Source organism: Cololabis saira, chromosome 16, assembly GCF_033807715.1.
Source record: "Cololabis saira isolate AMF1-May2022 chromosome 16, fColSai1.1, whole genome shotgun sequence".
Taxonomy (NCBI): domain Eukaryota; kingdom Metazoa; phylum Chordata; class Actinopteri; order Beloniformes; family Belonidae; genus Cololabis; species Cololabis saira.
In genome coordinates this window covers 12,260,196-12,274,565 of record NC_084602.1, presented here as the reverse complement: position 1 = coordinate 12,274,565, position 14,370 = coordinate 12,260,196, and the positions used below count along the sequence as shown (strand labels likewise).

The following is a 14,370-nucleotide window of genomic DNA, read 5'->3' as shown; positions in this document are numbered from 1 at the left end:
GGGAGAGGCATCAGATGCTGACAGACACCTCCTCCGAGAACCTTCATATTTTATGGGATTAATTTTGTTGTATTAGAAATGAAGTTAAATGTCCTAATTAATCTGTTCGTGCTGCATGAATACCTCCCTGAACGCAGATGCATGCGCACACACTGTTTCCCAGCTAATTACTCTTCTGTGGTAATTGAGGTAAATGCAGTCTCTAGATGTGGGCTGAGGAAGTTTGGGGAGGTGTGGGGATATTTGATGTGGCGGTGGAGGGAGGGTTGCTGAGTTTTGCACACTGGCTCTTTTACAGCAGTAAAACACTAGGAGCGCGAACCAACCATAAAACTAAAGCAATTACGTTAATTTCTGTTATTCATCACTTGTTTCTTTTTTTTTTTTGCTTACATTTTCAATTGAAAATGCCAAAATAAATCAGGATGTTTTTCTTGCAACACGGAGGGAAAATGATTGGCTCAAATATATACAGTCATCGAGATGCTTTTGTGAGCCGACAGACTGCTGCTGCTTTCTGCATCACCACAAATTCACGTCACTGTTCAGCTTAGGTTTAAATCATTAACACATTTCATTACCATCTCACCCTTTCTTTTACAGTGTTACTATCAATTACATACAAAAAGAAAGTCATAAAGGAACTTTTGTTAATACACTGCATGCTCTATATTTGTTGAGATGAACAAAATCAAACTCAGAACTCAACCACGCAGAGGAAAGAACATTTCTACATATGCTTTTCTTTTAGTCATTCACTCTCCAGCATGGGTGGCCCGACCACAATATAACTCCAGTCCAACCTCATCAAAAAGCCCAGACAAAGTTCAAACCATTGTTTTTAGATATTTAGACTCCTCTAAGAAGATTATTCAAATTCTACCACCCGCCTCAAAACACTCCTCCCTTTGATGCTAATGGGCAACGTCAGATCCACTTCCCTCGCGATGCCTCACAGTCCACTTTGACAATTTTCAAAATACAATGCAAATCCGATCGCGGGCTCGTGCGAGTCAATCTCCCACAATATTGACTGTCACTCACAATTAGGGGACTGAGGCTAGAGGCTGTTGCTCACTAGCAACCTGAGGCTGGTGCAGCCGGCTCCCTAAACGCAACCCGCAGAATCTGATCAGTGAGTATAATTTCCCTGCAAATATCCCAGGGGTGAGCCACTTACCTTAACAGGAAAGAGGAGATGTTTAACAACCATTCAACTGATAGTCCTTCCTTTTCAGACCTGCATTGGCTATTGTGCGTGCCTGTGTGAATTCGCCTCCAAAAGGGATTGTGACCAAGTAAGCAAGATTAATTTAAACAGACGTAGAAAAAGAAAAAAGAAGAAAAAAAAAAAGAAATCCCACAGTTTGAGACCCCGATTTCTCTGACTTAGTAGATCACACTATATAAGTTATCTGCCAACTTAGCACTTTGTTACTACAATGTGGATACTGGTGGATAAAACAAGGCAGATTTTCAGAAAAAGGAGCAGGGGGTCCTTTTTCTTGCTATTATGTTAATGCAACAAAATTGTTTAAAAGTGCTCTTTAGTTAATGACAAATGCAGAAATATATTTTATGCTCTCTAAAAACACGCTATTACTTCGATTCTGTTGTGATATTTGACATTGTTTTTTTTTTTTTTTAAAGTGGACATCTAAAATCATCTGTTGTTTTTTTTTTGGTATAATAAAAAAAATGTATTTCATTTACTTTAATCAGATTATACAAATATCCCCTAAAACAAATGAAAGCCAAATTAACATTAGATCCATTACACACACAAATAATGTGATACTAGTAGATAACGACACGTATTACGTGTCAGTCAGGCACAAAACAACATGAAGCAGTGTAAAAAATAAAGCTTAAATTAAATTACAGTTTTCATTTTCTGTAGCTTGAGGCTTTAAAACTAAACCGATGCTGTACAATACATCAACTTACAATACACCTAAAGCCCCCAGCTTTGACATTATAAAGGTTAACTAATTCCTTAAATCAAGTCAGATCTGAATCTGTCAGCTTGCCAGGCCACGTCGACATTCAGTCAGCTTGCCATTTCCGAGAGCTGACGTTGAGAGACGGGACAAGTCAAGCAGACAGATAAATTGGATGGATGGAGTTTGAAGGTCCAGTATCCGTCACATCCCAATCTGTGATGCAGTTCCTTTCTCCCTCCACCAGCAGCAGTCTGCGGAGACCCCACTGCGAGTTTCTGTGATGCCGTGCTCTGTCACTAGCCATGTGCTGTCTCTCAAACCAGTGAACAGTCATGAATGAACTGGGCCCAAGAGAATTTCGGGGGTATTTTGACCAACAGCATTCAGAACTTCCTAAGCCTCGGGCATCGTTTCGAGAAGCTAAAATCCTGTGTATATTTTCTCTCCCCCGTCTTCTGTGGTTGCCAGAACCCTGCCACTAATGTGTCACAGGGCAACAGTCATCTAGGAAAATTCTCATTACGATGGCAACGGCCTGGTAGTGGGGAGAGATCGGCTGGTGCTGCGTGCTTGCTCACAGCGAGGGGGTAATTGTATCAATATGTAAAACTCTCTAGCTGCTCTGAAGAGTTGCTAATAGATTTTTGATCAAATTAACCCATTGTAGCATGGAGGAGGGGGCGGGCGCACTGTGAGACCACGCTGGGGTCATGTGAAGTACAATGCACAGCCCACGAAGAATCAAACTCTTCTCATTGTCTTCTCAAATTGCCGTGAATATGAATGATAATTAGAGGAATGAGAGATTAGAACGCTTTTCAGAGGCAGCAGAACAAGGAGACCAGCTGACTTCAATTTCATGTCTCAATGAGGCTCCATTGAGGAAATCAAACACTGCTGGCATGTTAAAGCAAACCTGGCCCTGTAGGTTGCATCTCAGGAATCCAAACTGAAACTTCAGTGACACACTGTTGAGATATGCCGTCAAGCCCTGAACGAATAGCTAATCCACACATGTTCTCACTCACAGGCGGATTTGGCTGCAGGATCAAGGACACTGTGGAGGAGATGGACACTATCCTTGTTGACAGTACCTTGACAAGTGTAATCCTATATAATACACAGTGGGTAAACACAACATCAAGCCAACCGTGCAACCACGGCCCACACTTCCTCTGCTCTGCCTTTGAATTCCACATTCTTTCTGGGCTTGAAGCAATATGAAAGACGCTCGACATGCAGCTTTACAAACAAGTGCAAAAGTGGATCCACTCTGCCCACTAGGAAGGGAACACATATTTACATGTGAAGACAAAAGTAGTTGTGAGAAACAATCCATCACACAAAGCGACCGTCGTACGCATGTAGGCGCATTCGTCCATACGTAACGCACCTCTGTGGGGAAATGATAAGACGCAAACAGCAAGTATGTAATCTGATATGCTGCGATTGTCCAACATGAGCGCAGCTTTAGCAAAACATCAAACGAATTGCGAGAAAGCTTGATCATTCGGCAGATTAAATCCTTGATCACGCCTCACTAAGCCACTACTAACCCTTTGAAAGACACCCTTGGCTCAGTTAAACACAGAAAATGATTACTGCAAGACTGCTCTCAATTAGTATATAAAAAAAAAAAACAAACGGAGAATAACACGGCCAAAATGTTAGATTAAATTATCTACAAATACCTTTGCAGAAAGAGTGCTGCATGAGGGTGCTCCATGACAAGACAGCCATTCTAAAATTATCTGATGAACATCTCGTCTATTTTTCTGCATTCATTATTTTGCATTGATAGTTTTTCATACTCTGCTTTAAATATGACAAAATGTGCAACCTGAAGACAATGACCATAAAGTGAAGTGAAGCATAAAGTAGAAGAAAAGCTGAGTTTCGGTTGTACCCTGAGGGCCTGGCTGTACGGGCCGATGTTGGCCGGGGCCCAGTGGGACAGGCTCTGCACATGCAGGGCGTCTTTCTGGTGGAAGCAGCCGTCCTCCACAGGCTCGCTCCAGTCATGGAGCAGACAGTCCATCTGCAGCAGCTGACCGGCGGGCAGAGACGCCTGGACGCACACCCTGCACCAAAACAGGGAATCGATGCCATAATAATTACAACACCAACAGAGAATAAAAACCCACAACAGGGAAGCCACAGCGAGAAGAGAAATAAGAGAAACGGGAGGGGGGGGGGACTTCAGAATGAATGTGTGCACCTTTACCTGGCTGGAGGGTTGATGTCAAAGTGTTTCTTATAGACAGCATTGAGAGGAGTAAAGTCGTCCATGCTGCTCACATACAGGTGAACCAAAATGATGTTCTTCATCCTCCAATCTCTGCTTTCCAACTCATCTGGTAACAGATGAACATAACAGGAGCATATTAAACTTTACATGCATGTTTGATCATAAACTGCATTGTATTGCATTATATATTATCCATTATAGTTTAGTTTAGCCAATCCAAAAGGGCTTACAGCTGCACTACACTACAATTTACAATAACCATCCAACTACTTCAGTCGTCTGAATGAGATCAATACTGTATTTAAGAAGGTGAATAGTTTACAACTTTTGAATGACATTGAAATCTATTGCTTTAAAGTGGTTTTGGTGACCTCAACTGTAAAGAGAAGTCTAAGACAATAGATTGTATGTGTATGCATTGTAGGCTTTGTATGCAAACACAGGCACAAACGCTCAAAGCGAAACCTCGCTCCCAACAATCATCTCAAAGAGCTTGAAGTTTGCTTTTCCTTTGCCAACACTGGCGTCTCCGACTACTTTGCCCTCATACAAAGGGCTTTTTCATTAAATATTAACTTGTTAAATATTGTCTCTGCACTGTGAAGGCTGTTCAGCCAAGCACCACCATAAACATTAAATATGCTTTTCATCTTTCGCTCTTCTGTCTCCATCAAAAAAGAGAAAGAATAAAAAGACTGAGATACACTGTAAAAGTGTACTCTTTTAAACTTCTGCAGGGCAAAAACAATAACCCACCCAACATGCCTGCACTTTGTGTGTGTGTGTGTGTGTGTGTGTGTGTGTGTGTGTGTGTGTGTGCGTGTTTAAAAAGGTTTTGGAATAATTTGAAGAGCTTGTCTTTGTTTGGTGGCCAGTTTGCAATCCTTTTCTTTTGACAGACAGTCTTTGACACGCAGGGTTTGCCTGCTGAGTTGACACGTGCCTGAGTCGTCTAGCTCTCCCTCTTGTCCTAGTGTGTATGTATTGCATCCAACACATCAGGGAGAAAGAAACATGCACGAGAAGTTCGCCCCAAGGGCTTTACACCATTGTTTTTAATGCTAAAATAAAGAGCAAGAAGCTGCTTAAATTAATCCTGAACAACAGGATCATTTATAACCTCATTTTGATCGTAACATGAGATGAGATCTTTATTTGATTGAATAAAATTACTTATGAAAGGTTAATTTTACTCTGTGCAGTGTTTTTTTTTTCTTTCCTGGTTCTTAATATTTTAGGGATGCAGATTTCTTTTCTTTGCTTTCATGAAAATAGACACAATTAAACAGGATATTCAAAAGTACCATGTTTGGAAAACATTTTTCATGCTCTTTTTTTGACATGCTCTCTTACTTTGTAGCAGTTTAAATGCTGCCATTGTCTGGCCCTCAATCCCAGGGTCTTGACTGTGAAGTCCACTGATACCAGAAATCCACTGATAACCTGTGGAGCTTCTTGATGAGCAAGATGGAGAAGTGTCTGTAGGGACGGAATAACAGGAAGTTCATGGATTTTTACACCAACTTAAGTAAAACCAGAAATGTTCACTATCATGCTCCATCAAAACATTTGGAAGATACAAACTACTAAATAATTATGCTTTTATTAATGCATTTATAATTAAGGAATGTGTTGTATTGTAGATTAATGCATACAAGTTCAGCATATGTCTGAATAAAGAATAATTCAGAGCCCATTCTAAGAAGCAATCATAAAATGACAGGTCTTGTCAAACAGTCATTCAGAAACGCTAGCATCATGATGCTGGCACAGACCCGCGGAGCACACGCCACACAAAGATATCATTTGACACGCACAGACACGCATGCGTGTCAGCATCCGAGTTTCCCACAAACAAATGAATCTCACCGTGGCCCCGCTGACAACTAAGGTCACAATTTGATGTAAATTTGTGCTGGTTGTCTTCAGCTTGATCAGCATATTCCACCTCCTCAGTCATCTTGTCAATGGCTTTCTGGCAAGGACAACTACCATGGGGCAAAGCTCTCGCCACCACATCCTGCAATGAAGCGCCACAGGGAATACATCAGGCCAAATGCCCACCAAAGAGCACGGAGCCTTTTGCAAAGACAGACAAAACGCTGTATAATTAGCCAACCTTTCTGAATATCCCACCAAGCAGTCTTGAGAGTGCGTGTGTGTGTGTGTGTGTGTGTGTGTCAGTCTTACATGACAAGGACCAAGACACTCATAACTTCAAGGTGAATGAATATGAAACAACATGCTAACATATTCGTGGTTCAGGCGAAGAGGGAGTGGTGTTTTCTGATACTGTAGATTCAATCATGCTGCCTGTCAATCAAAACTCATGACTAGACTGGTGAGAAATGTTTTGAATTTCACAATTTTGTTGGGTTTGTTTTTATTTCTTTTCCTCTATTGTTTACTCTGGCTCAACTCTATTCTAAATCTTAAAAAAACAAAAACAAATAATTGCCTTTCTCTAGGCATACATGTAACCTGCCAAATCTTGCTGGGGCGTCACATTTAAATTCATATTTCATTATTTCCTCAACGCACCCCTCACACTGCCTGGCACTCATTCACCCCCCTCTTCTGCTGTCAGCCGCATTAGGCCATATGATAATCAAATTAATTATACTTCATCCCCTCTCTCCTGGCCAGCATGAAAAATAGCTTGACTAGCATTAGCAGAGGGCAAATCATGGTGGTCCATCCCCACCCCCTGAGCTGGGTGCAGTTTCCTCTAGTGTTGGTGTCACCGTGGATCTGTCACCCTGACGAGAAGAGCTTCAGAAAGCTGAACCAGGGCAGGTTCTCCCCTGGTTGCACCCTCCCCTCCACTCCCCTCCACTCCTCTTGCAGACTCTGGTTCTTCCTGCTCTTCTCCCAGCATCCTAAGGGGGGCTACAGGGGCTGCAGGAGCGTGTGTGTGTGTGTGTGTGTGTGTGCGCGTGTGTGTGATGGGGGGTGGGAGCAGCAAAGTAGGGAGGAGGGAAAAAAAAAAAACATATAGCTGTAGGGAGTGAGGCTGCAGGGTCATAAAGGTTGTGGGATGGGGGTATGTTTTCTGTCCACAACAGTCCCATCCCCCATCTAACATGAATATATAAAGTACATGCATGAAGCTGTCTGCACATAAACACTCAAGCACACAAGCATGTTTGCGTGATACGCAAAGAAACACACGTGCAAATCAGACGCATTGCCCTAGAGATATGTTGATTCCTCGGTGTAACCCCCCCACCCCGACTCTCAGCAACTAATACAACAGTATACAAGGAACGCTTGCTGTCAGCACAAACACAGATCTGCTAGGAGCATTCTTATTAATGCAGACAATTTAATCAGAGTAATTAAAAGCAAAAGTTGAAGAAGGTCACCATCTCCGTTCCAAATGTAGGGGATTCTTTCGTCCTTAAGTAAGTTAAGTGTTTGCCGCTCCTCTTGTCTGTGAGGCCCAATTCAGTTTCCAATTTACCAAAAAGCCAATTCCAACTCCCTGCCTGCAACCCTTGCTTGTGTCCGCTTAGCCAGCTACCTGAATGCAAAGCGCCTTAATGTGAGTAGACATGTTTATTAAGCTGGGCCTAGTTCGAGGCTGCAGCGAATATTGCAGACGTCAAAGTAGGCCATGTGGAGCTAGAGGAGCAAGAGGGAGGGATGAAGGGAAAGACCGAAAGCAAGACTGTGTGAGAGAGAGCTAGAAAAGGCCCTGTGGAGGTCGATCTGAACCCTGCCCCGCAGTGCACTGTTTCCTGCTCTCCTCAACAAAGTTATCAGACACCCAAGGGTTTTGTTCTTGTGTTTGTTTTGCCCTGAGATAAGTGATCAACCGCAAAGCGACCCCGACTTTTGCTTGTAAAATTACTGGCGTGGTATTGAGCAGCATTGATCTGATTTGTGAAACAACTTGGCTTCATGGAAGTTCAACTCACAGCGTTTTTGTTCTCGGTGTGGATTTTGGTAAAGTTAAGGTAGCCGACTGGAGCAAAAGCATCTGCTGAGTGGATCACCGTCTCGGCTGCATCACTGGAAAAATGCACAAAACAACTTCCAGATATTTTTTTTTGGAGAAAAAAAAAAAAAGTACTTTCCCACCATATTGTTGCCACATGGTAAAAACAAATGCAACTTTGTCACACAATTGTACTTACATGGCTATCTTCTTTTTGAAGAGAGGACAGTCAAGCGTGAAGGTTTCATATTCACCTCCTTCTCCACAGACATGGACTCCATACTTCTGTGAAAGCTACCCATTAAAAACAAACACAAAACTAATTTCAACACTATGCTTTAGGGTACGAGAACTTACATGATACTGTAAATGAATAACCATAATAACTATTTTCAATTTGCATCTAATATTCTAACACGTTCCTGTGCAGATGAAAGTTTAAACACTTCATGTTATAAGGGAGGTGTGGTTCCAGTGTCACGGACTCATAACATTTTTCATTAAAGCAGCACAATGTAACTTTGAGCTTTTGTTGAGTTTGGCGGCTCCTTTGGATAAAAGCGGTAGTGCTTTACCAGAAAGAACACTACGTTTCCCATGAGCACCAGCGCGTACTGCTGGAAAGATCCTGTCCCCGTCGCGTGCATTTGTTTTGACAGTGAATGAAATAAGACGGGACGGAATTTTAAAACTACTTTTCTGTTTTCAGCTGTCGTTTGCAGGATGAATAGTGAAGAGGTAATGTATCTATTTTTGGCTAAACAATATAATATGACGATGTTGAAAATCACTAAGTTCAACTTGGTTTTATTAGTGAAGTCATCCCCGCCCCCCTGTGCTGTTTCAGCCAGATAATGCACCCCCTAACTACAAATGTTTTTTAGAGGGACTTCGTCATAAATTAGTAGTCCAACATACTTACTGACAAAATAAAAAAATACTTTATAACCTGTGAATAACTGAATGCCCATTCCTTATATTTTGCAGATCAGCCCTGCACAATTTTACAGTTCTCAGGAAAAATACTAGAACCCAAGACGAATCCCCTGTATGTGAAAACATCCCTCCTCGTCTTTCAGCTCACGCCAGCGAGTGAACGCCGGGCCAATGTTTATTCTTGTCCGGGCATTTCTTTTTTTAAATGTATTTATTTATTTTGTCCGGGCATTTAGCTTGTTACTCTCCCGCTTTCTTTTTTTTGCCTCCTCCGATAAAACTTTTATTTTCTTCGGATTTTTCGCTGCTTCGGCCATGATATCAGCTTCTGCTGAGCTCTGCGCTCCACACCCCGCCCAGCTTTCGTCTGGACTACGAATCGGGAAGGAGGGGGAAGTTACGTATTCTGTAAAGCAGTCAAAGCGGTAAAAATGTGTAGTTTTTTAGTGTGGCAGGGTTCCTACCATGCTCCTCAAAGTTACATAGTGCCAGTGAAGTCGATACAGACCCCTCAGACCATGACAGAGGTTCATTAAACCTGTTGGAAGTTGATGTACCATCACAATGACTCTGGAAATATTATATTAAGGTGGAAAAGTTACATAGTGCTGCTTTAAGTGTAGAATGGCTTGAAAACTTTATTTTAATATCTAATGAGACATTTACATCCAAATGAATAGTAAGTGTGATCATTTGACTGAAATTTGTAATTTATGCCACTAGATGTCACTACAAACTACAAACTGGATCATTGCAGCTTTACTGAAACCGATCCGAACCAGCTGCAATGCAGCAGTTAAACCATTCAATTTGCAAGAAGATAAAATGGGTAGCAGGTGTATGTACTTACACAAGTGGAGGCGCACAACAATACGATAAAAATCATTGAAATAGAAAAGGTGAAAGGTAATATAAACATTAAACTTTGAATTAAAACAAATCAAAGTTTTACAGCAGCTGCAACAGTTACATGTGGTTAAACGGTGAAATTCATGAACATCCTGAGGTGAGCAGTTAAACAGGGTATCTACCAGTCTATGACCTGTTTCAAATAGGGCTCCATGTCAGCCAGGGATTTTCCTAAGTGCTTCTCGGGATCCAGGCCTGGCATCCACGTGGAAAATACATGTATCAACATACAAAAACAGACACAAACAGACAGAAATATACACACAAACACCATTGCACACGACAAAAGGTACAGAGAAAAAGAGAGAGAGGGAGAAAAAAAAAAGAGGTCTGATTAGGAACAGAGAACAGTGATTGAACGTGACAGGCGGGGGGGTTTACGGGCAGTCACAAAAACACACACGTAAACCTGCACCCTGGATCTGTTTGTTTGACTTTGCAAGTAGTGTACACAGATCTCTCTGGGTAAGGGTAACAATTTTCAATTTCTGGCCACAGACTCCCCCCCAGCCCCCCCACGTCCCCCCCACCCCTACAGATCCTCCCCACCGCCAAACCCCCCCTCCAACATGCTCTCTTTGAGAACATAAACTCTGGAAAGAGATCTTGTTTATTTGTCTTTTCCCTCCCCTTCCCTTGAAATGGTGCATGGAAGTGACTCACAGGCAATGGAGAGAAAAGAAAGGGAAGAAAAGGGTGGTGTGGAGTTTTGTATGCATGCCTGATGGTGCCACACTCCCAAAATAAAGTCTCACTGACCCACACTGCTCAGACAAAAAAAAAAAAAAAAAAAATCCAAACAAATATGGCAAACCAACTAAATAGCAGTGACATGAAAGAAGGGAAAACGCCATCTCATTTCTTTTTGGTAAGCGTTTTAAACTGAAACACTCCAGATAGAGACACCGATAATTAGAATTTAGCCTCCTCTGTACTGAAATCACAAAAACTGTCAACAATTTACTAATTTAACTAACTGGACTCATTTCACTCCGAAGCCTGATTTTGTGTTTTTGATGGCTGTAATTGAACTCCATCTCACCCTGTCACTCTTTCCACAGAGAAAGTGCAGCCTGTGATTTCCTACTGCACATTCTTCAATCTTCCGACGCAAAAAAAAAAAAAAACAAGCCTAGAGTACCAGGTGCTTTCGACAAAGAATAGAACAATGCAAACATAACAGGACACGAATGTTAAATGCTAAATTTGAGGAAATTCCAAACCATGTAGTTATTTGCTGTTTCCAACGTGTTAAGCTTAAAACCCCCGGATTGTTATCCTAAAGTACGAGGACGCAGTTGTTGGAACGGATGAGAGCGTCTGGATAGCGACTGAAGACTAGCTTCAAATCATTAGCATTTTTGACTTTCCTTTTCCCTTGTTGTGCTGTAAGTGATTGACATAATCTTTAAAGAGCAACTCGTGACACGCAGAGAGATGTGCAGCTGTGACAGTGATGCCGTTGCCACAAGAAAAAATAAATAGTTGCTGAACTGGCCTGATAATTTCTCTGGAAAATCTAATACACCTGCTGGACATCACGTGATCCTGTTCATAGGCATGTTCATGTGTTTAATTAGAGGGAAAAAAAAAAAAAAGTTAATCCTAATGTGAGAATCTCTCTTCCCTCATGGCCTGACAACCTCAAAGGTTAATGTGTCAACCGTGGGCCCCGTGGGGAGAAATGGATGGAGATGAGAGAGAATGAATGGAAGATGTGAAGGAAGGATGTCGCATCCCATCCTGGGTTCATCTTCATCCCAGCTGTGTCTCTGCTCCAGGCCCCGTTAAGTCCAGCGTTACAGGGGAGAGATGGAGGGCCGCAGCAGCGGGAGGGAGGGAGAGAGGGAGGGCAGGCGGAGCGGAGAGAGGGAGAATGAGGAGCCCCTTATTCTCTTCCCAGGGGATCCGTGGTCTTAATTAGTGTGAGAATATCTAATCTCAACATCCTCTCATCTTAACCCTGCCACAAAGGTAATAAGGAAGGTGAAAAAAAACCCACCGAAATCCAATCCAATTTAAATATCCTCTTTAATTAGTCATGTCTTTTAACAAATTTTAATAATTGGCTCCGAATTGCTGAGGGAATGCAGCATTTTTAATGTGTTCATTAACCTCCCAGCTCTTAAGTAATATGACACATGATTTGATATTTACAAGTTGGAAAGACGGCAGAAGCCTGGGACGACAGGAGTGAGCAATAAAAGGATACAAAGATGGCACTGATGTGGAATTATTTCTCTCCAGAGCAATTAGCACTTGTATGAGTGTTTTCCTAATTGATCTTCCTGACTGAATTAAGGTTAGTCAAACCATTTGGACACGAGAGGAGTGAGGAGTTGTACGACGCACGTCTCGCAAAAGTCTCCGAGTAGCTACCGGTGCGAGCCTTCAGCAATCTAACGCCACTCATTTGCATGATCTTCACATCTCTGTCTCCTCTGAACCTGTTTTACAACTTGACCTAAACCCAATTACCTAACCTCATTATGCCACATTAAATCTAAATAAGCCCACGAGAAGCTGCCATTAGTCTGCCGCCAGAGACGGCAAGACAGCACTTTGGAAGGAGAGGATCTTCCCTAAGAGAGACTGAGAGCAATGGTTTTCTTTTAAAGGGGCTTTTTACCTCGTATTATCCTATAAAACTCCAATTAAATTCAGTGAACTTTAAAACCAGGGAGTCCAGTAATGAGAGAGTGCATTTTTTTTTTTTTAAAGCATTGTTGGCATTTAGGGGGTTGAAGTTAACGAGGAAGACAAAATTAACTGGAAAACCGTGACAATTAAGGTAGTTTTATATCGGAGAAAGAAAAAAAATATAAATGAAAACAGGTGGAGTGAATAACATTTATCCTTTCTTTACAATCCAATGTCCTGCTTTGTGTCTGGCACTCAAATAAATGTAAGTTCCTATTAACTTAAATCTTGTTGCAGACCAAACACACCCCAGCTATGCAGTTAGCACCTACGCTCGCCCGCAGGACAGCACGCGAGGAAAGGCCCAGAAAACACAAAAGGAATCCAAGCACTACAAAAATAAAGGGTTTTCTTTACTCAATAGAACTGAAATCAAGAAAAAAAAAGAAAAAAGCATCTGACCAACTGAATCCAACAAGAGGTCAAAATCAATTTCAGCCAGATCATGATAGTTTCTTTTTAGCGACTACGGCTGAGCTTTCCCACCTTGGAGAGGTTGGTTTTTATTAACCACGTTAGATAGGCAACTTGGTGCCTATCTAATTAAAAGTGCGTTTGATATTGCTTACTGAGCCTAATGCCAAATTAACAGCTGAGAGATTCGAGATACTGCCTGAGCTAAGTGCAGATTCGCAGGCGTCAGTGGGTTGTCTTGAGATCTAGCGCGCCAGCTGACAGCTCAGCTTTAATCCCTGCCTTCAGAGAGAAAAGGCAGAGAAAATTGGATTCATGATGTGCAACATTTTAGCCTTTAAACGGATGAAATAAGCATCTTCCCTCCCTTGTAGGTGATCTCCATCAGCCTTTTATACGACGCTCGAAAAGACCCCCGCCAAAACAATAGCTGTTCACCATCGAGTAATCTCTACAAGACAGGCAGAAGAATTGAAAGACGGAAAAGATGAAAAAAAAAAAAAAGGAGCGACGTGGCACGGTATAAAAGGTGATAAGATTAAGGCTATATGTGAAATTTGTCAAGCTCTTATCTGAAATTCAGCGTCTTCGACTAGATATGTGTAATAGGCAGTGTAAATTGCGGTGCGATCACGTCAAGATAAAGTCTTAAAAATAAATAAATAAAGAGAACAAACTGGGAGGTTATTTTAACCTCCCTGGAGTGGCCAATATTAATCTGGAGTGAGCGTGTTTGCTTTTAAGGCTAAAATAAGAACGACATTGTAAGGCGCTCCATTGAACTTCTTCTTATCCAAGAGTGGACCACACAACAAGTGGAGAGTTAAAAATACCTTTTTCTGCAGTCGAGGGAAGAGATGTCAGACATTGGATAAATTAATAGAACCCAAAATACACAAGACAGAGGAGATACTTTTCCGACATTGCTTCACCAGAATCTTGGTTCACACCACAGCCAATCTGCTGAAATCTAGTCCCAACGCAGGAATCAGTTTTACAACCAATATTTGTACATCTCAGCTTGATGTCCGTGTTGAGTCTTATTTTACTGGTGCACCTGTTTTTATGTTTAGATTTTTAGAGGAACAACTTTTCACATCTGAAGCGAGTGGTAAGTGTATAATTATTAGCTCGAGCAGCTTTAAATGTTTAATGGGTCAGAGCTGAAGCTTTACTTCTAGAGCGAAGAAAGAAAGTAACCTTTAGGCTACTTTGCAACTGTATTGATATTGAAGTTTGGGCCAAAATAACATTGGAAAAGTTGGCTAAATTATTAAAGA

The 14,370-nt window shown here is 41.7% G+C and overlaps 1 protein-coding gene across 2 annotated transcripts in view; it reads right to left on the bottom strand.

The window, feature by feature from the left end:
- dph6 (diphthamine biosynthesis 6) overlaps positions 1 to 14,370 on the bottom strand; it is a 71,309-nt gene that overhangs the window by 30,250 nt on the left and 26,689 nt on the right. For both annotated transcript variants that reach the window (XM_061744265.1, XM_061744264.1), the window contains exons 6-12: positions 10,110 to 10,171; positions 8,331 to 8,425; positions 8,112 to 8,205; positions 6,061 to 6,211; positions 5,545 to 5,670; positions 4,168 to 4,297; positions 3,850 to 4,024 (exon numbers count right to left, since the gene is read on the bottom strand). In XM_061744265.1, coding sequence (XP_061600249.1) covers positions 3,850 to 4,024; positions 4,168 to 4,297; positions 5,545 to 5,670; positions 6,061 to 6,211; positions 8,112 to 8,205; positions 8,331 to 8,425; positions 10,110 to 10,171 — 833 coding nt within the window. The remainder of the gene's footprint in view (positions 1 to 3,849; positions 4,025 to 4,167; positions 4,298 to 5,544; positions 5,671 to 6,060; positions 6,212 to 8,111; positions 8,206 to 8,330; positions 8,426 to 10,109; positions 10,172 to 14,370) is intronic.